The following is a 27,428-nucleotide window of genomic DNA, read 5'->3' as shown; positions in this document are numbered from 1 at the left end:
GCCAATTCCGCAAGACAGCATTTGTACTTGCGTTATTGGCGCGTTCTAATATGCGGATGGTACCCGGGTGTGGAGGAGAGGAGAGTCTCATCCACACCCAGGTACCATTAAAAAAGCTGTAAAAAAAGAATAAAATAAAAAATAAATGTATTCTTACCTTCTGTCGGCCCGCGCAGCGCTCCCGCTTGGTTCCCGGCACTTGCAGTGAGTTGTAGGACCTGCGGTGACGTCAGAGTCATGTGACGGGTCACGTGACGCTGACGTCGGCAGGTCTTTCAATTCAAAGTTGCCGGCAGCCGGGAACTTTGTAAAGCAGGACAGCGCGGGCCATCAGAGGTAAGTATATACACTCTCTCGGGTCACACTATATAAATCCATGCTGTTTGCATGGATTTATATAGTGTGACCTAGTTGTCAAGCACTTTCCAGGTGATGCTAAAATCGCCTGGAAAGCGCTTGTCAATCTGCATGCGGAAACGCATGTCAATCTGCATGTGGATCCGCATGTATTCTGCAGGAAAAACGCATGCACAATCTGCATGCGTTTTTTCTGCCAGGGAGATGCAGAAATGATGCAGAAATTTTCTGCTTCATTTCTGCATCGTGTGCACATACCCTTATACTCACCTAACACCTAATCCTCTGAAGCCATTGTCCAGTGTAAAAAAAACAAAAATAAAAAACAACAATATCCCTCACCTGTCCAAAGTGGAAAGAGTACATAGTGTCCCACGCCGTAATGCATTTGTGTGACATGAACGGTGCCATGATGTGAGTATGACCAAGTAAAAAACCATCAAAGAAGTGTAAGAGAGGAAAAACCACCCATACATAAATGTATCAGTCCATACATTCTATACATCCATCCATCCATACATATGTCCTTCCTTACATTATATACATACAACCTTCCATTCATTACATACATACGTCCGTCCTTACCTTATTATTATTATTTATTATTATTGCCTCATTTATTCCATGGCGCTTTACGTGTGAAAAAGTGACTGGAGTGGAGATTAAGCTGTATTTTCATATAGCAGAAACAATTATAATCATTTTAGACAATAGAAGTCGCAGATTGTACAAGAGGAGAGAGGATCCTGCCCGTGAGGGATCACAATCTACAATTACATGACATAAATGTGGCACATCACCTCTACTACAATGATTGTCTATAACAGGAGACATCATACTATGTCTCCCCTGCTGAGACAACTCTCAGAATACCGTAACAGCTGACAGGTATGCTAGAGCTTGAGTCACAGGTTCAAGATCCCTAGTTTTTCAGAACCCCACCCATGAGGGTCTTATAAGATTAACTGAGCTTCATTATATAAAGCAATCCAAACTGCAGCATGAGACGTGCTAATGCATACGTATAGAAATCTTAGGCCACGGCCCCAGTATCAGTATTCGGTCAGTATTTTTTCTCAGAAGTGGGAGCCAAAACCTGGAGTGGGTGATAAATGTGTGACACCCCAGGGGTCTGGTTGTCACAGTGATAGAGATATTACGTCTGAGAGCAGGTGGGAGGTCCTTTGGTCAGGGATCCTGTGCATGCCACACCTCCTGCCCAGCCTTGGGAGGGGAAGAACTTCCCCTGTATAAACCCGGGGCTGAGGCAGAGTTAGTGAGTCCAGGAAGAGTAGAGACAAGAGCAGCATAGGAAGCAGCAGAGTCACAAGGAGTCAGGGGCTGGCAGCTAAAGAGCTCGCCCTGACTAAGAAGATTCTTTACCGGACCCGGAGTCCGAGGCTGTGGGAAATAACTTCTACCCAGCAGCAGAATCCGCCAGGCAGGGGATTTCAGGTCCCCTGGCCCAGAAGCCCGAAGGCCCGGTCACACGCGTGGGACCAGCACTGCCATCGTGGAGCGGAAGCCATTAGAAGGCCCCGAGTCACCGGCCATACGGGTGAGCACCACACGGTACACTCAGGGACGTGGGCTACTTACATCAGCTTCTAGCAAGGTAGCCAGAAGAGTACAGTCAGCTTGGGAGGCCTACAACTACGCCTGGCCAGGGGAGATCCCATCTGCTCAAGGACTGACCAGGCCCCGTTCGCTAGCAAGTACTCCGGGAGGGTCTATCGTTGTTACCAGTAAAGACCCTGAACGCTACCATACCGTCTCTGAGTGGTTCCTGCTACCCCCATCATCCACGTCGGCTGCCCTGAGGCCATACCCCTCCCGTTGGGGGTTATACTATCACGCTGCACCATCCTTCCACCGGCCTCAGCGGTCTGCCCTGCAGCAGCAGCCCCCTGGCTGCATTCAACGGGTGGCGTAGTCATCAACCATTTTCTACCGCTAACAGACTGCCGTCCAGTTTGACTCCCTGGGCACGGACCGGGTCACCGCCACGAGACTACAACCCTAAACAGATCCGGCTCCGGGTAAGCTCCCGCGTGCGCAACGCAGCGCGACATAGGCCCAGGGGCGCGTCAACTTTGGCGTAGTCGGCAGGATCACGTGCCCGCAACCACCGGGTACTGCGTGCCTGAAAAGCAAAGACTGTTCAAACTTACCAGTGGTGAAGATTCCCGCCATCGGTGAAAGATTCCCGCCATCCGGCGCCATCTTCAGCCTTCTTCCCGCCATCGGTGAAGTTTCCCGCCATCCGGCGCCATCTTCAGCCTTCTTCCCGCCATCCGTGGAGTTTTCCCGCCATTGGACGCCATCTTGAGGACGCCGCGCGGGAAGAAGAGGGGCGTGGACTCCGAAAGCGCGCGAGAACTGAAGCCCCGCCTCACGTCCGGACGTTGCGTAAGGTCCTGGAAGGAGCCCAGCAGACGCCGACGTCACAGGAGCGCGACGGAAGGTCCTCAACCCTGACGATCCACTGCGGAGCCGCGGCCTACGGAACAGGATCATCGCAAGGTAGGCCACGGTCCACTAGGGGGGAGGAAGATGTCGGATACGGAGGAGAGCTCCACTGCCTCAACCCCCGCCAGCGCTACCGCTGTTGCAGTTATGCCCTTCACCATGCCCTATATCCCGGGAGCAGCTTGGCTACCCCAGTACTCAGGGGAGTCACATACCCTGCATGACTTTAGAGAAAAGCTGGATAGCCTCTTCCAGGTGTACCCCCTCACAGAAGAGCAAAAAGTGAGCATCCTGGTGGCCCAACTAACTGGGGCAGCCAAAAGGGAAGTAAAATCCTGGCCACCTGGGAGGAAGACTGTCGCAGGGATACTAACCCGGCTGAAGGACACCTTTGATACCCGCACCTCAGCCGAGATTAAACTTAGATTCTACGGGTGCAAGCAGCGAGCGCATGAGAGTATAAGGGACTATGCACTCAACCTACAAGAGGCCCTGAGGGCCATTAAGCAGACCGACCCTAATGGAGTGGGAAACGAGGACAGGCTGTTGACCGAACAATTTATAGAGGGTTTATATTGCAATGCCCACCGCACCCAGTTGCGGGCAATGGCCTTACAGGACCCTCATCTAGAATTTGCACAGTTCAAGGACAGAGCCATCCGGGTGCTCCGAGAACCGGCACCAGGTGGCGTTGTGACCCACAGACGCCCCACTACCACTTACTACCAGGAGGCGGCGCCCTTGTCAGCAGGGCCTGTGGGAGCTGATGCGCAGGCTTTGGACAATGACCCGGCTCCAGACCTACACCATCAGGTCCAAGAGCTAGCTAAAAGCGTTGCTGCGCTAACCCGAACTGTGCAGTCTTTACAGGTTTCCACTCCAGGGAAGATCCAGCTGGCATCCGGACCGGAGGACATCCCGTGGCATCGACCAAGGAGGACCCCACCGGCCAGAGGAAGACCCAGTGACCGATACAGCGAGGACGGACGACCCATCTGCCGCCGCTGCAATCAACCCGGACATATGGAAAGGTACTGTTCTTTAAACGGGCACAACCTGGGGTAGAGGGCCAACCCCCAGGAAAAAGATCACCAGGCCCATCGAACTGGCGCGACAGATATGTGGGAGGACGTCCAGTCTTGCCTGTGGTACTGGATGGCATTCCCATGAGTGCCCTACTGGACACCGGGTCACAGGTCACCACCATCCCGTACGTGCTCTTCAAGCAGTACTGGAATGACTCGGATATTACCCGCTACCCTGACGACGACTTGAGTATCATCGCCAGCAATGGTCAGCCCGTGCCACAGATCGGATTTAAAGAGGTGACCATCAAAATTGGTAGAGTCGAACTGGCCGCACAGGGACTGATCATTGTAGATATTGACAAACATGAGAGTCACCCAAAAATAACTCTAGGAACTAATGTAATTGAAAATTGTCTTGCAGAGGTGATTTTCCTTTTACAGCAGGTTGCCAAGAATGCCAGCTCCGGCGAGCAGCGGGTGCTCCAGAAAGAGATCCGGGCACTGATGCAACGGCAACAAGTGGAACTCTCCGGCGGTGAGATTGGTAGCGTAAGAATGTGTGACCCTTTTCCTATTGCCATGCCCCCAAAAAGTGAAATGATGATTTGGTGCCGGGCAGCTATTGGTCTGAGAGGTAGAGATTACCAGGCAATGGTAGAACCAGTTTACTCAGACAGTAGGCCCACCATTTTGACAGCACGGGGGGTGGTCAATGTACGCCATGGGAGGGTGCCCGTTCGCATAATAAATATCGGGGAGAGGGAAGTGTACCTGCCCCGGTATGCCACGCTAGCCAAATTATATACCACTAATCAAAATTCTATACAATCTGTGGAACCCTTGCCTCCATCTCACCCGGAGGAAGGTAACGGCTCTAAGAAAGACATGGAGGACTGGTGTCAGCAACTACATCTGGGTACTGACTCCACTCCCTCACACCAGAAACAAGGAGTCTATCGGGTGGTTCAAGAGTATGAGAGAGTGTTTAGTAAACACCCGTTAGACTTCGGGCGAGTCAAGGGGGTAGAACACCGCATCCCCACGGGAGATCATCCTCCCATAAAAGAGAGGTATCGACCCGTACCCCCTGCACATTACCAACACGCCAAGGGGATGCTTAGAGACATGAAGGAGGCTGGGGTAATCCGGGATAGCTGTAGCCCCTGGGCAGCCCCACTAGTTTTAGTCAAAAAGAAAGACAACACCATGAGGATGTGTGTAGATTACCGGAAAATCAACCGTATCACACACAAGGATGCGTACCCCTTACCAAGGATAGAGGAGTCATTGGCTGCTTTAAGATCTGCTAACTTCTTCTCTACCTTGGATCTCACTAGCGGGTACTGGCAGGTTCCTGTAGCAGAGGCGGACCGGGAGAAGACCGCATTCACCACCCCGATGGGACTTAGCGAGTTCACCTGCATGCCGTTCGGACTCTGCAACGCCCCAGGAACCTTCCAACGATTAATGGAGTGCTGTCTGGGCCACAGAAACTTCGAGACGGTCCTGTTGTACCTGGACGATGTCATCGTATACTCCAAAACTTATGAGGACCACCTGAAACACCTGGCGGAGGTGTTCGAAGCTCTGGCGAGTTACGGCCTAAAGGTGAAACCCTCCAAGTGTCACCTCCTGAAACCAAAGGTGCAATACCTGGGACACGTGGTGAGCGCTGACGGAGTGGCTCCCGACCCCGATAAGATCACCGCAATTAAGGGATGGCCAAGCCCCTCCAGCGTAAAAGAAGTGCGGCAGTTCCTAGGGTTGGTAGGCTACTACCGAAGGTTTATTCCCAGTTTCACCAAAAAGGCAGCACCTATGCAGGACCTCCTGATAGGCCAGTCCCGGAAGGCCAAGAACCAGAAGCCGCCCTTCAAATGGGAAAAGCTAGAAGAAGAGTCCTTCCGCCAGCTGAAGATGGCCCTCACGGGGGATGAAATCTTGGCGTAACCGGACTATAGCCAGCCCTTCATCCTCTACACCGACGCCAGTAACATCGGGCTAGGAGCCGTACTGTCCCAGATTCAGCAGGGGAGAGAACGAGTAATCTCCTATGCCAGCCGAAAACTGCGACCCACCGAAAGGAACCCCGAAAATTACAGCTCATTTAAGCTAGAGTTCCTGGCCGTGGTATGGGCAGTCACCGAGCGCTTTAGGCATTACCTCGCTTCTTCCCGGTTCACCGTATACACGGATAACAACCCGCTGACACACCTGGACACGGCAAGGCTCGGTGCCCTGGAGCAGAGGTGGATGGCCCGTCTGTCCAACTACGAGTTCACAATTAAATACCGGGCAGGGCGCTCCAATACCAACGCGGACGCCCTGTCCAGGATGCCCAACCTGCCGGACGGAGGAGAAGATCCGGAGGGACTGGAAGAAGTTGAACTCCCTGCGTTCCACCGTCATGGGACTATCCAGTATTCCCACCGGGTAAGGAGTAAGCAGGCTGCTACGTTGAACCCCTTACCTCACTACAACTGGGCGGAAACGCAAGACAGCGACCCTGCCGTCCGACTGGTGAAGGAGATGCTGACTCGCCCGGAGGCTAGCCTGGAATCAGACGCTCCAGAGGAAGCCAAACAACTATGGGCAGAGAAGAGTCGACTGTTCCTTTACAAGGGGAAGTTGTGCCGCAGAATGGTTAACTCCAGGACGCATGAGCTACTCTGGCAAGTAGTGGTGCCACGAAGAGACGCAGCCATGGTGATGGAGGCATACCACGACGGAGCTGGACACTTCGGGTGGAAAAAGCTGGAGTTCCTGCTGCGCGAGCGGTTCCACTGGGTAGGCATGAGGGGAACCATCGAGAAGTGGTGCAGAGACTGTGGCCCGTGCAATCTGAGAAGGAAGGACCGGGCCAGCCAGAAGACTCCCCTGCAGTCCATCGTCACCCGGCAACCGTTGGAACTGGTAGCCTTGGATCATGTAAAACTGACCCCCAGCAGAAGTGGCTACGTCTACGCGTTAACCATCGTGGATCATTACTCCCGGTTTCTGGTTGTCGTCCCCGTCAAGGACTTAACGGCTCGAACAGCAGCTAGAGCCTTCCAGCAGCACTTTTGCCGTCCACACGGGTACCCGGACCAAGTGCTGACAGACCAGGGACCTGCCTTTGAAGCGGAGGTCTTCCAGGAATTCTGCAATCTGTATGGCTGCCGGAAGATAAGGACGACACCCTACCATCCGCAAACTAATGGACTTTGTGAGAAAATGAACCAGGTGGTAATGGATCTTCTAAAAACGTTGCCCCTGGAAGAACGCAGTCTGTGGCCTGAGAAGTTGCCCGATCTGGTGGACCTATACAACCACATCCCGGTAGGTTCCACCAACTGTACCCCGGCTTACCTAATGAGGGCAAGACCTGGTAAGTTACCTGTTGACCTGGAAATGGGAGTCCTGACGCCCGAGGACACTTCACCAGAAACAGACTGGGACACAGAGAGGCAGCAGCAGTACCGGAAAGTACAGGAGAGCGTGGAGCGAAGTCTCTGTCAGGCTAGGGAAAGACAAGAGAAGACTTACAACCAGTATGCTCCCGCTGTTCCCCTGGTACCCGGAGAGCAGGTCTTGAAGAGGAAGAGACGGCTCCACAAGTTGGACGACCAGTGGGAGAAGGACCCGTACACCGTACTGCCCTCAAGCCACGAGAACCCGAAGGTCTGTACCATCAGTAAAGACGGAGGGGAAACCACAGCCATTGTATCCCGGGACCACCTGAAGAAGTGCCCCGAACAACTGAGGAACCCTGAGGAGGAACAGGAAGACCATCGACCCGTGGAAGAAAGGGAAGATATGGTTAGTACCGTGCTCGGGGACTTCCCTCGGTCTTGGACTCAAGTCAATGGTGCAGTTGTGGTACCCGTACTCACCTTCCTCCAACCATCATCCCAGGAACCTACGGAGCAACGGGTAGAGCTGGAAGAGCAGCCGGTCCAGGAGGCAGAAGACTCCACCCAAGCGGAACAGGAGAATCCACCCTCTGCTTATAGTGAGCCTGCCGTACCCCTAGTGAGACAAAGAGCCGGTAGACAGCTGCCCAGTTTACCCTTGACAGCTCCTACACCCTGTAGTTCAGGGCCAGACAGTCAGCTCCGTAGGTCCACTAGGGCCACTAGAGGCCAGTTACCCGCACGTTGGAGGATCTAAATGTTTAAGTTGTTTTACAATGTTTACCTGTTTATTGTTGCTTGTGTGTAATTTTGTGTTTCTAGTTGTTTTTAGGAGTCTTCGGTGGATTTACCGGGAATCCTTTGTATATAGTTGGAGCGTAACCCAGGATGGACTAGAGACTGTTAAGGACTCGGGGTAGGACAGACCCCTACCTGGTTACGTCTCCCTGTGTTGGTGAAATGGACACCTTTGCTTTTCTTCAAAGACTGCACCCGGTTGCGGACATCCGTAACCATCTTATTGTGTTTCCTTATTGTATTTTATTGTTCTTTGATATACCTTGTTATATTTTTCTAAAAAGTGTTTAGTCCCGGAGTACTAAATTTCACTAGGGGGGAGTGTGACACCCCAGGGGTCTGGTTGTCACAGTGATAGAGATATTACGTCTGAGAGCAGGTGGGAGGTCCTTTGGTCAGGGATCCTGTGCATGCCACACCTCCTGCCCAGCCTTGGGAGGGGAAGAACTTCCCCTGTATAAACCCGGGGCTGAGGCAGAGTTAGTGAGTCCAGGAAGAGTAGAGACAAGAGCAGCATAGGAAGCAGCAGAGTCACAAGGAGTCAGGGGCTGGCAGCTAAAGAGCTCGCCCTGACTAAGAAGATTCTTTACCGGACCCGGAGTCCGAGGCTGTGGGAAATAACTTCTACCCAGCAGCAGAATCCGCCAGGCAGGGGATTTCAGGTCCCCTGGCCCAGAAGCCCGAAGGCCCGGTCACACGCGTGGGACCAGCACTGCCATCGTGGAGCGGAAGCCATTAGAAGGCCCCGAGTCACCGGCCATACGGGTGAGCACCACACGGTACACTCAGGGACGTGGGCTACTTACATCAGCTTCTAGCAAGGTAGCCAGAAGAGTACAGTCAGCTTGGGAGGCCTACAACTACGCCTGGCCAGGGGAGATCCCATCTGCTCAAGGACTGACCAGGCCCCGTTCGCTAGCAAGTACTCCGGGAGGGTCTATCGTTGTTACCAGTAAAGACCCTGAACGCTACCATACCGTCTCTGAGTGGTTCCTGCTACCCCCATCATCCACGTCGGCTGCCCTGAGGCCATACCCCTCCCGTTGGGGGTTATACTATCACGCTGCACCATCCTTCCACCGGCCTCAGCGGTCTGCCCTGCAGCAGCAGCCCCCTGGCTGCATTCAACGGGTGGCGTAGTCATCAACCATTTTCTACCGCTAACAGACTGCCGTCCAGTTTGACTCCCTGGGCACGGACCGGGTCACCGCCACGAGACTACAACCCTAAACAGATCCGGCTCCGGGTAAGCTCCCGCGTGCGCAACGCAGCGCGACATAGGCCCAGGGGCGCGTCAAATGCAGAATTGGTGACTTGTTTCTATTATACCTTTTCTCTGATTGTTCTTCACCTGGTTTTGGCTCCCACTCCTGAGAAAAAATACTGACCGAATACTGACCAAATACTGATAGTGTAGCCGTGGCTTAAGAGGTAAAATTGCTGATTGATCTCCATTCATGCCAAATCCAGGTGAGGAACAATAAGAGAAAAGGTATAATAGAAAGAAGTCACCAATTCTGCATTTATCACCCACTCCTGGTTTTGGCTCCCACTCCTGAGAAAAAATACTGACCGAATACTGATAGTGGGACCGTGGTCATAAGAGTTGTAGCACAGGTGTTCAACCAGCTAATTTCGACAGGACTGGCCACTATCTTATGTATATGGTGACCCCCTGGAGTAAAAGGATCAGGATCTTAGATGTTAAATTTCGCTGCCTGATTATTTTGTCACCAGGGAAGATGAATCACTGCCAGGGGTGTCTGGCAGCGGCTTAGTTTCCTCCCTCCATTGAGAACACATGCATGATCAGCCACAGTGAGCTCTCATGCATAGGGGTGGGAGATGGGAGGAATACTTGACACCTGGCAGATCTCTAAAGCATTTGGGCACCCAAGGCTACGTTTCCACCATGAGCTTTTGACGCTGCAGAATTTCTGACCCTATTATTTAGATTAGGTTACTCGTGGTTATTTTATTGTGGTTTTTTAGTGCTGCGTCTCTTCTTGATGTGTCATGTTTTAAATAAAGCTGTTTTTTTTATGCTTCCTGATATTTGGCTTTGATAAAACTATATTGACATACTTAGGTACGGATTACATGTGTTTCTGCTGCGGAAACACACTAAAAACGCGTGTGAGTTTTTCACCTAATGTACTATGGGGAATATCCGCACAGAAAACTCAGTGTACCCACAAGAGAAATTGACATGCTGCCGGATTTGAAACACGAACCGCAGGTCAGTTTACACGGAGTAAAAAAAGAAGCACAGTGTGAATGAGATTTCTATAAATCCCATCCATTTTGATGCAACTGTAAGACGCTGCGTCAAAAATGCACCAGAAGCTCATGGTGGGAACATGGCCTTTTACTCTAGTAAGAAGACATGGCCTAGTCTGTATATCCATTATTAAATGTACATAGATAACCTGACTAGCCTCCAATGCTATCGTCCCTTATACCAGTCTCATGTCTATTATGTCCTCTGGACCATTAACTTTAAAACTTTTTACCATCAGAGAACGACAAAAAACTTTCCTTCTTGGGCAAAACTTATTGCAGCATTTCTGCATCTCCCTGGCAGAAAAAACGCATGCAGATTGTGCATGCGTTTTTCTTGCAGAATACATGCGGATCCACATGCGGATTCACATGCGTTTCCGCATGCAGATTGACAAGCGCTTTCCAGGCGATAGCATCACTTGGAAAGTGCTTGACAACTAGGTCACACTGTATAAATCCATGCAAACAGCATGGATTTATACAGTGTGAACCGTAAAAATAAAATAAAATAAAGCTATACTCACCCCCGAGGCCCCGGTGTGTGCTGCAGCGCTGCTTCCTGGCTTGTTCCTGGCTGCCAGCATATCGCGAGACAGAGCGGTGAAGGGCCTGCGGTCACATGACTGTGACGTCACCGCAGGTCCTTCAGCGATGCCGGCATGCAGAGAGAAGCCGCCGGACAGGTGAGTATAAACTTTATTTGTTATTTTATTCTTTATTTACAGGTAGAATGGTACCCAGGTCTGGATGAGAGTCTTCTCTCCTCTAGAACTGGGTACCATCCGCACAGAGAGACGCATAGAAGCCGCTTGTAGAAATGTAGAGACGCGCATTCTATGCGTCTCAATGCAAGTCAATGGCAGCCATTCCCCTGCGCTTCCGCAAAATTAAATGACATGCTGCGGATTTTTGTACGCAGCATAAACGCTGCGGAAAAATCCGCAGCATGTACATAGAACATGCGGAATCCCCTTGGGGACCATGGGGGACGGATTACCATGCGTTTCACAAGCGTTTATGCTGCGGAAATTCCGCAGCATAAACGCTTGAAAAACGCTACGTGGGCACCCAGCCTTAGCGCCTATGCAGCATTTTTTTCTGCACTCTCGAAAGTAAAAACGCTGTGTAAGGCTATGTTCACACTTTGCGGTTTTGCAGCATTTTTTTTTTAATTAATTAAAAGGTGCTTTTTACAGTTCCAGCAAAAGCTATGAGATTTCAGAAATCTCATGCACGTTTTTATTCCTGACTGAATTTGAGAACTGCAGCGTTTTTTTTTACTTCCACAGCCTGTCAATTCTTTCAGCGTTTTTGCTGATCTTTTATACCATAGAAAGCAATGAGAAAGTGCAAAAATGCTGCAAAAAGCGACCACGTGTTTTTACTGCATAAAATGAACTTCATTAAACATGTACTGTAGACAAATGACATATAATCAGCTCCAAAATCTGCATTTTGGAAGTAGCTTCTACCAAGAGAGCAGGAAAAAACTGTGCAAAAACTCAACGTGTGAACGTAGCTTTAAAATTAGATTTATTCACCAAAAATGCAGCAAAAAATTCTGAAAAAATGCAGAAAAATCTGTTTTCTGCAGGGTTCTTGCATTTTCTCACTGCTTTTGATTTAAAAAACGCTGCAATTCTCATATTCAGTCAGGAAAAAAAAAACATGTGTGCATGAGTTTTCTGAAATTTTATTGCTTTTGCTGGTAATGTAAAATGCAGCTTCTTATTTGCATTAAAAGAATGCAGCAAAAAACGCTGCGTGTGAACACAGCCTTACAGTTACCCCTTCGCCTATATTTCAGGTAACAGATCTTCTGGTTAATAATGTAGTCAATAGCATAGTCCAAATTTTTTTCTTAATATGAAAGCACTGGGTGTCAAATGGGCAGAAACTATAAGATCTCTGCGGTGACTAAGATGATCTTCCAGATAGAAAATCATCTTTAATGCAGCAAATGTGAATTGCTGTTCCTGCATTTTTCAGCATCTATAGCTTATTATATACATATTTTAAACATTTAAATCAAGAGACAAAATTAAGACAGGTTCTATACTACGTCCAACTTTTGGAGCGATTCTCCCAGTATTCATGCAATTTCTTAAAAAAAAATAAATAAATAAAAAAAAAATCACAAAAACCACATGAAAATAGATAAGAACGAGTTTTAGCACCTTTGTAGTCATATCACACAGGCCATTGTTACGTCTTTATCCAGCTTACGGTAGAGGGGGATGATAACAGATAGGAATAGCATAGCAAGAAAATTATAAAAGTGGGTTGTTGGGAATATTGTCATAAGATCGATCAATATTATGGGCCAAAATGTTCCTTTGGGGGTTTTTTTATGACTCCATGTCCCTTTTTGGAAACACTTTTCAAAGCTGTCAGAGGAAGTCGGTAAAGTCACTCTAATGCATTGGCGTACAATTTGTGGCAGTAAATACACCAGAATACATTACTCTTGGTATTGCCAACATACACATGTGGAATAGCAGAGCTGACTTTTCTATCTGGACCTAACTGGGAACAGCCAAACAAGTTCACCTCTGCTACATCTGTATTTCTTGAACAACCTTTTTTACATATTATCCTATACAGGAGGCTTTTTTTGAGGCTTGGATGAGTGGAAGTAAATACAGGTCATGTTGATAGGATTATTATAGAGCTGGTTGTATACGTCATATAAATCTGCAAAATGTGGGTGACAACTTTTCATCCTGACAGTTCCTGTACAAACATATGAAACTTTATCATCACATGCAACCATTATAGCAAATGCAGGTTTGGCACAGATTTTCGGCTGCAAATCCGCAGCATTTCCGCGCTAAAATCTTTGTTGCAATTTTCCCGCTGTGCATGGCAAAATGTAAATCTGCATAAAAAAAACCTGCAAAAATAATTGACATCCTGCAAATTTTTTTAAAAATTTATGAATGGAAAATATTTGCAATTTATGCATCAAATTTGTCAAATCTCATCTATTAACGATTTACTGCAGAATTTCCATCCGGATTTGGGGACAGATAATCCACAGCAAATGACAGTAGCAGCAAAGTCAATGAGATTTTAAGCATTTAATTCATACGCTGCCTAGAATTTCTGGACAGGAATTGACCTGCGATGCAGATTTTTAAATCAATTCTTCTTGCGGCTTTTCACGGTGGATCCCGCTTTTTTTGCAATGCGTAGATCCGTAACAAAATCCGCAACACATTACACATGGATCTTTTATGTCACATGTGGACCTACTCTTACACTTCGGATTTTCCGCACACAAATCTGCACAGAAAATCCGCACGTAATACAAAGTCTTAATCAATAGAATCGAAAAAGTCAAAATCAATAGAAAATTATATAGAAATGATATAAAAAAAAAAACACAGATTGGACATCCAAGTTCCTTATAGCGTTGGACTACAAGTCTCAGTATTCACTACCGGCCAATCAGCATTCACAATAAACCAGGCAACATCTGGTTGGGTGTTGTAGTCCTACAACATCAGGCACACATCATTGCTCGCTGCCTACCTAGAAAGCATCCCAGGGTGCAGTAACGCTGTGCCATCGCTCCGCCGCAGGAATATTCCCTCCTGGAGATTGGGGTCTTGGTAGGAATAGGAGTTTTGGAGCCAAGTGAAGTGCAAACTTTGCAGTGATGATGAGGGTCTGCGCTCCCCTGAGCTGGCCAGTGTCAGCGCTTTGTGTGTAACACAGGGGCTTGTGGTGGGGAGGAAGGCTGCGTTCCCTCAGATCACATACTAATGTGCTCATGAAGCCAGTCAGTCCACAGTGTGTTGTTAGATTTAATGGAGCTTGGCAGTTATAGGTTAAAGTGAGAAGAGGTGGAGACTGCGGGGTCCTGCAGACTATTCTTACAATCTTCATTCATAGTCTGAAGCTTTCACCCCATCCCACTCTCACCATATACTCACACATACGTCCACACTCAGCAACCCCTCACATACAGGACTCCACAAACATGAGTGATGGCTGCCAAAAGTCACTGATTGGCCACGGACGGAGGCGTAATCCCACCTGTTCACCTCTGAAGAGGGTTGTGGAGGTGGTCCGTCTGCCCCATAAAATATTCTATCCGCACTGTATCCTATAATGGATTTTAAAACATTTTCATCCTGAAATGCTCCTTTCCACTAATGGTCATTTATTTGGCCACGATAAGGTTATGTGCACATGGGAGTATTTTTCCATACATCAAATACATAGACAATTTCAGGATTGCGCATAGAAAACCCACATGCGTATAAGGCGAGCATGTGGAAAATCACGCAGAAAGCTCGTACGTTTGTTTTTGTAATTTCCACCCCTAGTTTTTTATGTCTGTGTGGCATTCATGTGACGTCCGTGTGACATACGTGTACAATCGCAGCATGCACTGCTTTCATCCGAATCTCGGATGAGACTCACACATTCAAGTCTATGGGTGCGAGTAAAAAATCGGATCCCCCACAAAACATCAGAGCAGCATCCGAGTTTTACAGATAGATCGTAAACCTAGGAAACTGTATATGATCACGTACATGTTTCAATGTAGTTGTATGAAAACAGATCGCACACGGATAGCACAAATAACGGACACATGAATGAAAATCTGATTAGAAAAAAAAGTTTTTTTAATGAAACTTTCATGCTTTTTCCTATGCTCGTCTGGAGGCGCACTAAATCTCATCCACACATTATGGGGAAAAGCCCACAAGGTAATTTGAGCTGTGAGGGTATGTGAACACCATTTTTTTGAGGCGGATTCCACCCAGAATTCAAGGTTTGGATTGGAAACCCTGAAGCCGCCGCCAAGAATGATGGCATGCTGCAGATTTCACCCTTTGCCATGCAAATAGTTAAGGTTGTACAGTGACTTGGGCCAAAAAAAAGGGTCAAATACCGCTGTACACCGCTCCTACATTACAGAATAATGCAAGTGAACAGGGTCTCAAAGGTCCAACTGGTTCTGACTGCGGAGATAACTTGCAGGTCACGATGTGACCCATTCACTTGCATTATGCTGCATTGTAGAAGCGGCATACTGCAATCTTGCCCACGTAGCCCGTATCGCAGCCAAATTTGCTTTGTAATGCCAGCATATGTATGCAGCATGTCCAAAACAAAGTCTGCAACAAATACTACACCAAAACCTAGTGAAGATTATATTTTTATACATTTTCCCTAGAATTTTTTAATTGTCCTTTTTCACAGCGTTTTATTTTTCAAACAGCTGCAGCCGCACGTTTGCTTTCAGGCGTTTTGCAGCATCATTGGGGTCAGTGATAAACATGTCCTGGTATGATTTTTTTCATGGGTTTTCTATGGGACCTTGAAACAGCCAGAACAAAATGAATATACAAAATTTTGGAAAATAAAAAACGCCATCCAAAGTTTGTTAACCCCACCCCGCCTAAAAAAAATAATACAATGCTTTAAAATAATGAAAATCAATTTCTGCATCCCATATAGTTTACATCTTTGTACATTATATGTTGTGTAGTAATGAAAACTTAGAATAGTCTGCGCTTTACTTATCTTATTTTCAAGATCTCTGTTTGCTGGTAATGAAGGGAAACATTCTCTTCATCCAAAGGCTGAGCTCGGTGCAGACCTAATACTTATCAATGCTGAGGGTTTGTAACAATTGAATCCTGAGCAGGCGAGAAAAGCAAAATACATTAGCAGCCAGGTTTGGACTGGCCCATTGGAGAACAGGGGAATCTTCTGGTGGGCCACAACCCTCATGCATGTGCAGTACTTGGCACAATATACGTGAATCACTATGTACTGACAAAGGCATCATCCTATTCATTTAACAATCTACCCAGTTCGTTGTTATATAAATTTGTGATACAAACCACTTCAATCTGAACGTCAGACTCGGAGCATATTTTTTTTCTTTGATAGAGATAATATGAGATACTAAAGGGCATTTTATTCGCTGGGGTAAAACCTCAACTCTGTGCAAGCCAATTTATGGTGTAAATTAGTGTAAATTTGTTGGGCTTCCCATTCCTGTGTCCCCTTCCTTTAAGCTCTCCTCATACTTTTTAGAACAGTGAAAAGTTGAAAATTTTTGTAAAAATATGCGTGCACCATAAGGCTTAGGTCACACAACCGTTGTTTTTCCTCATCCAAGAAAATCAGTCCAATTATGCTGATCACATTCTGATCAGAGGGTGATCTGATTTTCTCAGAGGTGGCGGGAAAAAAAAGTTGTCAGTCTGTGAAAATTGGACTGCACTCGGATGTCATCAGAATAAGGGCTGATTATTTTTCCAATCACCCATAGAGTTGAATGGCGAGTGCCATCCGATTATCGGAGGCAAATTGTGCAAGCTGTGATTTTTTTTCTTCGGACCGAGTTGGTCAGAGCACAGCCCCACAGAATAACATGGGGACGAGTGTATCCACCAAATGACGACGGCGGAGAGCACTCATCCGATTTTTTTTTTTAGCCTAACTTTAATTTTTTTATACTCCAGTTTCTTGATGTAGGACAACTTTTTTTTTATCAATGTATTAGTTAAAGGAGTCTTTGTCAGTCCCATATAAGTGAACGGATCGGAGGTTGAGCACCATAGCTCTATTTAAGAAAAGGGACTTTGGGATCATTGGTAATTCTTGTGGCCAGAAGCCAATTATCACCTATCCTGTGATTAGGCAGTAAATCTATTTAGTAGGAAACCCCTTCAAGTTTCATTTAAAGTGGATGATACCTATAAATGACGGCACCTTATGGAAAAAATTGCATAGGACAATAAGTAAAGAAAAACCCATAGTAGTAATATGGAAAATAAGGGTGATTATTACTGCTCGAAACTACTGCACCCTATCCCTTATTTAGTTAATACAGTTGTTTGTCATGGACTTATTAAAAGGGTTCTCTGATCGGGACAATGCCTTTGTGTTAGAATGATCCCTCAAAATTAAACTCCTAGTTTGGTGTCCCACCTATAGGGATTCCCCAGAGACCAGCCGTAATCTGTGGGAGAACATATTAGGTCAATACTTTGTATCACAGCTCAGGATATTATATTATTATATTGATTATTACCACTATTTAGCTCCCTCTAGTGGCTGCTAAGCAGAAATGCAGGGTTGACAGCATAGCAGTCAGAGGTCGAAACAGCCTGAGATGAACTCCCCATATTGTCATGATTAATTACGGTGTTGACCAGTCATGTGTCATAACTGTGAATAAACGTGTTAGCTCGTACATCCAGGAATTTCTGAGGGTTTTTTTTCTATCATAGTCCATATGCTATACTGATTTTTCCCAGTTTGCAACTGTTTCTAATTACTAATGATGGTCTGTTTGGTTATAATCCATCCATCAGTCCTAGGTTTGTTTCAGCATGTCTCATCCATAGGCCATGGCCTGGCAGCTAGTGCAATGCACAGATTACGGGGAATGTTTTCTATTGATCGCCTAAATAATATAGTATAGAATAAAATTAGGATATTTGCCCGTATTCATGCAGAGATGTGATAAGAATTGGGCAAGACGAACGCCTACAATGCCTGAATCTAGAATAAGTACGAGGCCAAAGCAAATAATTCATACGTCGGATATTATTTTCAGAAACAGCTCCACTTTTGTATATTTGTACAACCCCTGGCAAAAATTATGGCAACTTTAGGGCTTTAAGAAACACTAAAAGAAATCAAGATTAAAAATGTGGTACTCAGTAAGGGTAATTTTTTTCAGACCAAGCAGAGGGAAAAGATTATGGAATCACTCAATTCTGAGGAAAAAATTATGGAATCCTGAAAAACAAACACACAAAAGAACACTCCAATACATCACTAGTATTTTGTTGCGCCACCTCTGGCTTTAATAACAGCTTGCAGTCTCTGAGGCATGGACTTAATGAGTGACAAACAGTACTCTTCATCAATCTGGCTCCAACTTTCTCTGATTGTTGTTGCCAGATCAGCTTTGCAGGTTGGAGCCTTGTCTTAGACCATTTTCTTCAACTTCCACCAAATATTTTCAATTGGATTGAGATCCGGACTATTTGCAGGCCATGACATTGACCTTATGTGTCTTCTTTCAAGGAATGTTTTCACAGTTTCTGCTCTATGGCAGGATGCATTATCATCTTGAAAAATGATGTCATCATCCCCAAACATCCTTTCAATTGATGGGATAAGAAAACTGTCCAAAATATCAATGTAAACTTGGGCATTTATTGAAGATGTAATGACAGCCATCTCCCCAGTGCCTTTACCTGACATGCAGCCCCATATCATCAATGACTGTGGAAATTTGCATGTTCTCTTCATGCAGTCATCTTTATAAATCTCATTGGAACGGCACCAAACAAAAGTTCCAGCATCATCACCTTGCCCAATGCAGATTCACGATTCATCACTGAATATGACTTTCATCCAGTCATCCACAGTCCACGATTGCTTTTCCTTAGCTCATTGTAACCTTGTTTTTTTCTGTTAAGGTGTTAATGATGGCTTATGTTTAGCTTTTCTGTATGTAAATCCCATTTCCTTTAGGCGGTTTCTTACAGTTTGGTCACAGACATTGACTCCAGTTTCCTACCATTCGTTCCTCATTTGTTTTGTGGAGCATTTCCTGTTTTGGAGACATATTGCTTTAAGTTTCCGGTCTTGACGCTTTGATGTCTTTCTTGGTCTACCAGTATGTTCGCCTTTAACAACCTTCCCATGTTGTTTGTATTTGGTCCAGATTTTAGACACAGCTGACTGTGAACATCCAACAGCTTTTGCAACATTGCGTGATGATTTACCTTCTTTTAAGAGTTTTATAATCCTCTCCTTTGTTTCAATTGACATCTCTCGTGTTGAAGCCATGATTCATGTCAGTCCACTTGGTGCAACAGCTCTCCAAGGTGTGATCACTCCTTTTTAGATGCAGACTAACAAGCAGATCTAATTTGATGCAGGTGTTAGCTTTGGAAATGTAAATTTACAGGTTGATTCCATAATTTTTTCCTCAGAATTGAGTGATTCCATAATTTTTTTCCCTCTGCTTGGTCTGAAAAAAAATACCCTTACGGAGTACCACATTTTTAATCTTGATTTCTTTTAGTGTTTCTTAAAGCCCTAAAGTTGCCATTTGAAATTACTTCAGTTTTGTGCCATGTCTGTGATCTGCTTTTTTTCAACAACATTAAAAGACTGAATGAACATCCTCTGAGCCCGGTAATTCCATAATTTTTGCCAGTTGTTGTAGATAGGCTACGTCATTAACAATACCTGTCATTTTGCCATAAATATATATATTTTACCTGGTCTAAATGCCGCTGTTCTCCTGAATTCGGCGTTGTTTTCCTTTTGTTCCTGTGCCTCTCTGTTCCTGAGTTATGACCTCCTCTTTCTTGCATATAAATATAGTCTTGTTAGCCAAGTGGGTTTGGTCCTCCAGGAGAGACACACAAATAAGAGTTGAGAACAACGCCCACTTGGCTAAAAAGATTACATTTACACACAGAGAAGAGGGGGCCATATCTCAGGAATGGAGAGGCTCAGGAACAAATGAAAAACAAGGCCGGATTCAGGAGAAGAGTGGCATTTATATCCGATAAAAATGTACTTATTAACAGGTCCCTTTCAATCGCTTTCTCTTGGGTTAAGGATTGTTGTCGACCATCATTTCCGATCCTTGCACAGTGTAAACATGGCCAGCGATCAGCCGACAAATGAGCAAACAGGGACGTGTGATAGGAGGGAGAATGACCGCATGAACCATCGTTTATAAAGAACTCATCTCCCGGTTATTGCCTATAGTCAGTAGTTAAAAGGAGACCTTTACACAGATACAGTCCATGGACAACCCCTGAAAGGCAGGATTCATACAATGCTTTACCTTGTCTTTGCACTGGTTTTATTGGCGTTTTTAACATATATACAGTATACATTTTTTTTTGCAATGTTACAGTAAAATTGGCAGGTGTACTATAATGCTCAGCAGTGTCTCTCTAGCAGCTCATGTGAATTGGACACAGCTTATAGATAGTATTGGTGCTGTTTCTGGAAAGAAGCAGCTGTTGCCCCATACAATCTCTAATAAAATGATAAACGGGAAACTGTCAGCACACTTTTACATATGGAAGTATAATTTTGTCTGTGTCCTATAATTAAAATTATACTTTTTTTTTTTTAAGATATCTGACGTGCCAGTCATGAGAAATCTAGTGTAGAAGCCATATGCAAATCAGGCTGGAAGCGCTCTAGGGGCGTGGCAGTGCAGTTGGTCTGCTGCTTCCAGATACATTGACATGCCCCCAATGCACCTCTATATGGCTTCTACACTCAATTTCTCATGACTTGCACATCAGATCTCTACAAAAGAGGTCTCATACTGGTAGACAAACACCAAAACAGCCATAACATTACTACAAATGTTAACGGGTTCCCTTTAATAGCCCTGAAAAGTGTCAGCTTTACCAATAATGTGCTAATCATGGAGGTCTGATTGCTCAGCAGTTGTAGATGGGACATGCTGCAATCTCATGCCCAGGTTCGATATCAACATGTTTAGATTTCTTGATGTGGGCATGCTGGGCCATATAGTTCTGCAATAAATGGACAATGTACCCGATTCATCATTCCTGTTTCTCCACTTTTCTGCAGTCATTTTCTCCTTTTCAGTGGCTTTAGTATTTGCACCTTATAAGTTTTGCACTTTTTAAGTTATCTTTCTTTTTTAATTCTTTTTTTTTTTTTTCCTTCGACAATTTTGCTTATCCAGAAGTTTTTAGACAGATTCATCAAAACGTGACTTTTACCAAATGTCACATTGTTTTTCATGCATCTCACTCTGATTCCTGCCTGGAGATAAGTTTATTTCAGATATTACAATTTGGCGCATTTTTTTTTTTTTTTGCAACTTTTTCAAGAATTTGCAACTTTTGGTACTAAAAAGTCACAGAAACTGTTTACAAAGAAAATGAAGAGCATTTTTTTTTTTTTTTTTGCACCAAAGTGTGAACATTTTGTAGAATTTGATGCTAAAAAAGCCGAGTGTGAATACAGCCAGAAAAAAAAAGAAGAAAAGTGACTTCAAGAAATCCTAAATGATTAATTGAGAGGATGGTGGTATACATTGAAATTTAAATGGTTAATAGTCCCAGTAAGAAGATGAGTTGTGGAAATGTCTGTGATCAATCTTCCCGTCCTTGGTCGTGTTTAATGTCATGCACATATTTGGAGACCCTCGTTTCATCTTAATAGACTCTCAGTGACAATAGGTCAGTGGTCGAATGGCAACTAGACAGTTGCTGATGGGACCTCCTGGCGAGCGCTGAATAGACGCGTCACGGTCGTTTTGACAGGTATCAATCACACAGCTGAAACCGTCAGGTGATAAGAGTCTTATTTTGGATTCCTGCAGGACCTTTTCTAACCTGCATGCACTTATCTCACAGGGTCTTATTGTCTACTAGCCCCCCAGTCGGCCCCCAGATAGAAGACAAGCCCTGTCAGACTTTCTGTTGACTGTTTAATCTTCATTCCTGACAGGTTTCGGTCAGTCAGATGAAGGCTTGGTTAGAGAATGGCACCTACCAGCTGTCACCAGGAGCATTCATATCGCCTGCAGGTTCAATGGCAGAAGAAAAAGCTGAAAAAGTTGCCTGGTTGCTCTATATGTCCTCGCACAGAATAACAATTTTCTGGGTGGGGAACATCAGGAAGACCACTTACACACATGTGGCTCAGGTTAGACATGTCTACTCATTTCTTTTATTGAAAAATTTCTTTAAATTCTAAGTCCCTATTCAGACGTCAGTTTTTTTGCATACGAGTTTTCTCAGTGTTTTTCATGTTCAGGATCAAAGATGTAAGATTTCTCCTTGTGGAGAGTGACAAGCCAGGCTTGGCATGCCAGTAGAACACTTACATATTATAGTCTATGGGGCTGTTCACATGTCCATGTATTTTTGCAGATAAAGAGGACCGCACAAAATCACGGAGACATGTCCAAATTTGATCTCACTTGGCTTTTGACACATGGTTTTTATACCTTGAGAAAGGTGCTGTTCCGGCGCAAAAACGCGTTGGTATTAATAAAAACGGATTTGGGATCCCAAGGCTCTTCAGTCCCGCAGAGCCGCCCTCCTAAACGTGACAGCTTCCACGGTTGCCAAATATGGTGCTAGGCACAGATTAAACTTGCCAATGCAAGACTATAGGTTCATGAAAAAAATTGGACAGCACTCGGAAGTCATCCATGTGCTGTCCGTTTTTCACTGTCTGTTTGATAGGAGAAGCTTGAGAAACCTCCATCAGTTATTTTGGCATGCTTGAAAAACTGATGAAGCTCTGATGGTAAAAGCGGAAACATCGACCAAACTCTGACAATTTTTTTGCATATGAGAAAAATCACTGACGTCTGAGTGAACCCTATGAGTCCCGTTAATGTCACGAAATAACTAAATAATTGCATATTTCATAGGATCAGAAACAGAAGACTGAGCAGTGAGTACCAATAATGGGGCTCCTAATGGTCATATAGAAGATATTTTATATTCGTTGAGGTGAGCTTTCTTCGTGGATTTTTTTTTTTTTGAACAATACATTTTTATTGGAAGCTTTAGGTACATCACATGACGAAAAACATAAATGCAAACATATAATGGAAGGAACTATAGGGGGGATGAACACATGGAGAGGTGAGGGAGGGGAGATGGAAAGGGGGCCTAAGAAAGGAGACCAACCAAGTCTCTTAGTTGAAAGAACTTCATGGTGAATCAGAGGTGGTAGATGCCTTTAAGCGAAGTGGCAGAGTGTCAAAAGGGGGTATGGTTGTTACATTCTGACCAGGGCAGCCAAACTTTCTCTAATCTGTAAACTTTGTCTGTAAGTATGGCTGATGTTTTTCATGAATTATATACCAGGAAAGACTTCTTTTGACTTGAGCTAGATCTAGTCCTGATTTTTTCCATGATGAGGCTATGGTTTGTTTAGTTGTCAGAAATCTAAACGAGATTAGGGCTTTAGTGTGTTTGGGGATATTGGGAATTTGTTTATTAAGCAGAGCTTCCCAGGAGTCTTTTTTCAGTTTAAGATCAGTAACTGAAAGAATGAGGACTTAAACTCTGATCCAAAGCCTGCGAACTATGGGGCATAACCACCATATGTGGTACATGTCGCCAATGGATTTACAGCCTCTAAAGCAATTGGAAGAGTAGTTGGGGACTTGCTTTGGCTACCGTCGCTGGAGTCACATACCATCTTGTTAATAATTTGTAATTTGTTTCCAACATCAAAGTGTTTAGTATTCGACTGGTGTAGGAGGACCAAATTTCGGTCCATTCCGAGTCAGGTAACATGGTTCCAATGTCAGTTTCCCAGCACGAGATGTAGGTTAAACTGCGTCTATGCATAGCGTAATTTATGTGGGCGTATAGATGTGAGATGGTATCTGAGGCGTGTGGGTTTTGATGGCATCTTTGCTCGAAAGGTGTGAACGTGTAAAGTGGGGTGGAGTTCCTCAGTAGTGTGGAAATAAAATGTTTGAGCTGTAGATATCTGAATATTTCCCTAAGGTAAAGGTTATATTTCTCCTGGAGGACTGGGAATGGAATGATACCGTTTATGTTCACTAGATGGTGGAATCTAGTGATTCCAGCTGCGATCCATGAACGAAAATTCAGAAAGGACTCAGTACTTGGGGCTAATTGTAAATTACTCCATAAGGGGGCTACAGGTAGAAAAGGAGAAATTAGACTTGCGGAGTATTTTAGAGAGCGCCAGATTTTAAGCATTTGTGGACATTTTTCATCCTCATGGATACTTTTTGTATTCTTTTTTTCAATAATTCACAGCACTTGGAATTTTTTTCCCATTTCTAAGTACATTATATGGTAAAATGAATGATGTCATTCAAAACCACAACCCTATATGGGTGGCTCCCATTTTGCTAGAATCATGCCTTCCTTTTATTACATGGATGGACTGCCATTCATCCAAATTACCAGCATATAATGCAACATCTCCCCAGAATAGATACCTGATTGACATGGATCATAAAGTAACCAGCTAATAATTCTGGCTATTGCAGATGGGACCGCTTTTAAGTTTTTTTTTTCCATTTTACCATGAACTGAATAAGGTAGCACGTATTACCGACACGGGGGTACTGTGCCATAATACTAAGCCTCCGCAGGGCACTGTATTCTCCCTTTGTGTCAAGACTAGTGTTGAGCGATACCTTCCGATATCGGGAAATATCGGATCGGATTGGATCGGACCGATACCGAAAAAGTATCGGATATCGCCGATTCCGATACCGGAAACCAATGCAAGTCAATGGGACATAAATTTCGGAATTAAAATAAACCCTTTCTTTCCTTGTAGGTTATTTCTACATGAAGGAAAACAACTAAGAATAATGTAGAATGTATTGGGGGAGGTGGGGGAGACAATAAAGGCATAGAGGTTTAGCCCAGTCAAATGGAATAGCAGGAATTACTATTTTTTTATTATGTTCTGAGTTACGGAAATATTAACTATGTTAAGTATTTTTATATTTTGTCAGATATTTATGTTTCACTACTTCCATGCTCTTCACCTTCTTTTTTACTTCTCCCACACTTTCTCCTTCATCATCCTCAGCATCTTTTTCATCCACTTCTTCTTCACCTTCTTCTTCTTCACCTTCTTCGTATTATTCTTTTTGTTACATTCTTCATATTCTACTTCTTCATCTTCTTCATATTCTTCTTCTTCATCATATTCTTATTTGTGACAGGCATTCCTGTAGTTGTTATCTATAAAAGGTTGGACATTACACCTTTCGTTCTGCCCGTCACAAAAGATTTACAACAGGATTTGTCCGCGTTCAGTTTGGCCTGCAGCAGCAGGTCTTTTCCAGGGGCACCACGAGGAGGAACGGACTCACCCCCATACACTGCTTAGTCATCTTCTGCTTATAATTTAGATATTATCTTTTGCTCTGATTTTTAGTCTTATGCTTAATGTTCTTCCGCTTTTTGTTCTGCAGCTTCTTGTATTTCTGCTTCTTGGTTTTCTGTCTCTTGTTCTTCTGTATCTTGGTGCTTGTCTTCTCTTCTTTGTCTTCTTGGTCAACTTCTTCAGGGTCATCTTCTTGGTCTTCTTCGGGGTGGTCTTCAGGGTCGTCGTCTTCGGGGGTCATCGTCTTCGGGGTCCTCGTCTTCTTCGGGTTGGTCTTCTGGGTCCTCGTCATCGGGGTCCTCGTCTTCTTCGGAGTGGTCTTCAGGGTCCTCGTCTTCTTCGGGGTGGTCTTCAGGGTCCTCGTCTTCTTCGGGGTGGTCTTCAGGGTCCTCGTCTTCAGGGTCATTGTCTTCGGGGTCCTCGTCTTCTTAGGGTTGGTCTTCAGGGTCCTCGTCTTCAGGGTCCTTGTCAGGGAGATCCAGAGTGATTACCAAGAACCATTTCAAAAAGCTTGAACTTGGAAATGTAGCAGAAGGTACAAGAAAGCTGAGGAACTACCGAGGACCAGCTGACGGTACTGGAACCCGGATGGGTAGCAGAAGGTACAAGAGCCAATGGAACTACCGAGGACCAGCTGATGTTACTGGAACTCGGTTACTAAGCAGGAGGTACCTGTGCCAGAAAGCACTACCAAGGACCAGCAGACGTTGGTGGAACTTGGATACCGAGAAGGAGGCACCTAATCCAAAGGCACTGCCGAGAACCAGCTGACGGTACTGGAACCCGGATGGGTAGCAGAAGGTACCCATGTAAAAAAAAGTTCAAGGCCGCGAGCCGGCCGCAGTTACCAAAACCCACAGTCCTACAGGGGGTGCTTGTCCTATTGGCACTATGGAACCAGCCTTCATTGCCAGATCCCGCAGCCCACATAGGAGTCACCTAAACTGCAGGCACCATAGAGTCGGCTAACCCGACCGCAACACGACAGGACAACGCATTGGAGGCAAAGTGACGTTGACACTACCCGGAAACAGCTGGCGTGCTGGAACCAGGCTGGGCAGGAGGGAGTACCCGTGCCAAAGACACTGCCGAGAACCAGCTGACGGTACTGGAACCCGGATGGGTAGCAGAAGATACAAGAGCAAATGGAACTACCGAGGACCAGCTGACGGTACTGGAACCCGGATGGGTAGCAGAAGGTACAAGAGCCAATGGAACTACCGAGGACCAGCTGATGTTACTGGAACTCGGTTACTAAGCAGGAGGTACCTGTGCCAGAAAGCACTACCAAGGACCAGCAGACGTTGGTGGAACTTGGATACCGAGAAGGAGGCACCTAATCCAAAGGCACTGCCGAGAACCAGCTGACGGTACTGGAACCCGGATGGGTAGCAGAAGGTACCCATGTAAAAAAAAGTTCAAGGCCGCGAGCCGGCCGCAGTTACCAAAACCCACAGTCCTACAGGGGATGCTTGTCCTATTGGCACTATGGAACCAGCCTTCATTGCCAGATCCCGCAGCCCACATAAGAGTCACCTAAACTGCAGGCACCATAGAGTCGGCTAACCCGACCGCAACACGACAGGACAACGCATTGGAGGCAAAGTGACGTTGACACTACCCGGAAACAGCTGGCGTGCTGGAACCAGGCTGGGCAGGAGGGAGTACCCGTGCCAAAGACACTGCCGAGAACCAGCTGACGGTACTGGAACCCGGATGGGTAGCAGAAGATACAAGAGCAAATGGAACTACCGAGGACCAGCTGACGGTACTGGAACCCGGATGGGTAGCAGAAGGTACAAGAGCCAATGGAACTACCGAGGACCAGCTGATGTTACTGGAACTCGGTTACTAAGCAGGAGGTACCTGTGCCAGAAAGCACTACCAAGGACCAGCAGACGTTGGTGGAACTTGGATACCGAGAAGGAGGCACCTAATCCAAAGGCACTGCCGAGAACCAGCTGACGGTACTGGAACCCGGATGGGTAGCAGAAGGTACCCATGTAAAAAAAAGTTCAAGGCCGCGAGCCGGCCGCAGTTACCAAAACCCACAGTCCTACAGGGGGTGCTTGTCCTATTGGCACTATGGAACCAGCCTTCATTGCCAGATCCCGCAGCCCACATAGGAGTCACCTAAACTGCAGGCACCATAGAGTCGGCTAACCCGACCGCAACACGACAGGACAACGCATTGGAG

The 27,428-nt window shown here is 45.7% G+C and overlaps 1 protein-coding gene across 1 annotated transcript in view; it reads right to left on the bottom strand.

Moving 5' to 3' along the window:
- The window catches only part of APCDD1L (APC down-regulated 1 like), an 88,657-nt gene extending 74,405 nt beyond the window's left edge, over positions 1–14,252 (bottom strand). Inside the window, exon 1 of the mRNA XM_073683054.1 lies at positions 13,862–14,252. Coding sequence (XP_073539155.1) covers positions 13,862–13,898 — 37 coding nt within the window. The 5' untranslated portion in view covers positions 13,899–14,252. The remainder of the gene's footprint in view (positions 1–13,861) is intronic.
- Positions 14,253–27,428: the final 13,176 nt, after the last annotated feature.

The sequence above is a fragment of the Phyllobates terribilis genome, unplaced genomic scaffold, assembly GCF_046119375.1.
Source record: "Phyllobates terribilis strain yellow unplaced genomic scaffold, ASM4611937v1 Scaffold_5__5_contigs__length_657084704, whole genome shotgun sequence".
NCBI lineage: Eukaryota > Metazoa > Chordata > Amphibia > Anura > Dendrobatidae > Phyllobates > Phyllobates terribilis.
The sequence above is the reverse complement of the archived record's forward strand: the minus strand, read 5'-3'. Positions and strand labels throughout refer to the sequence as shown.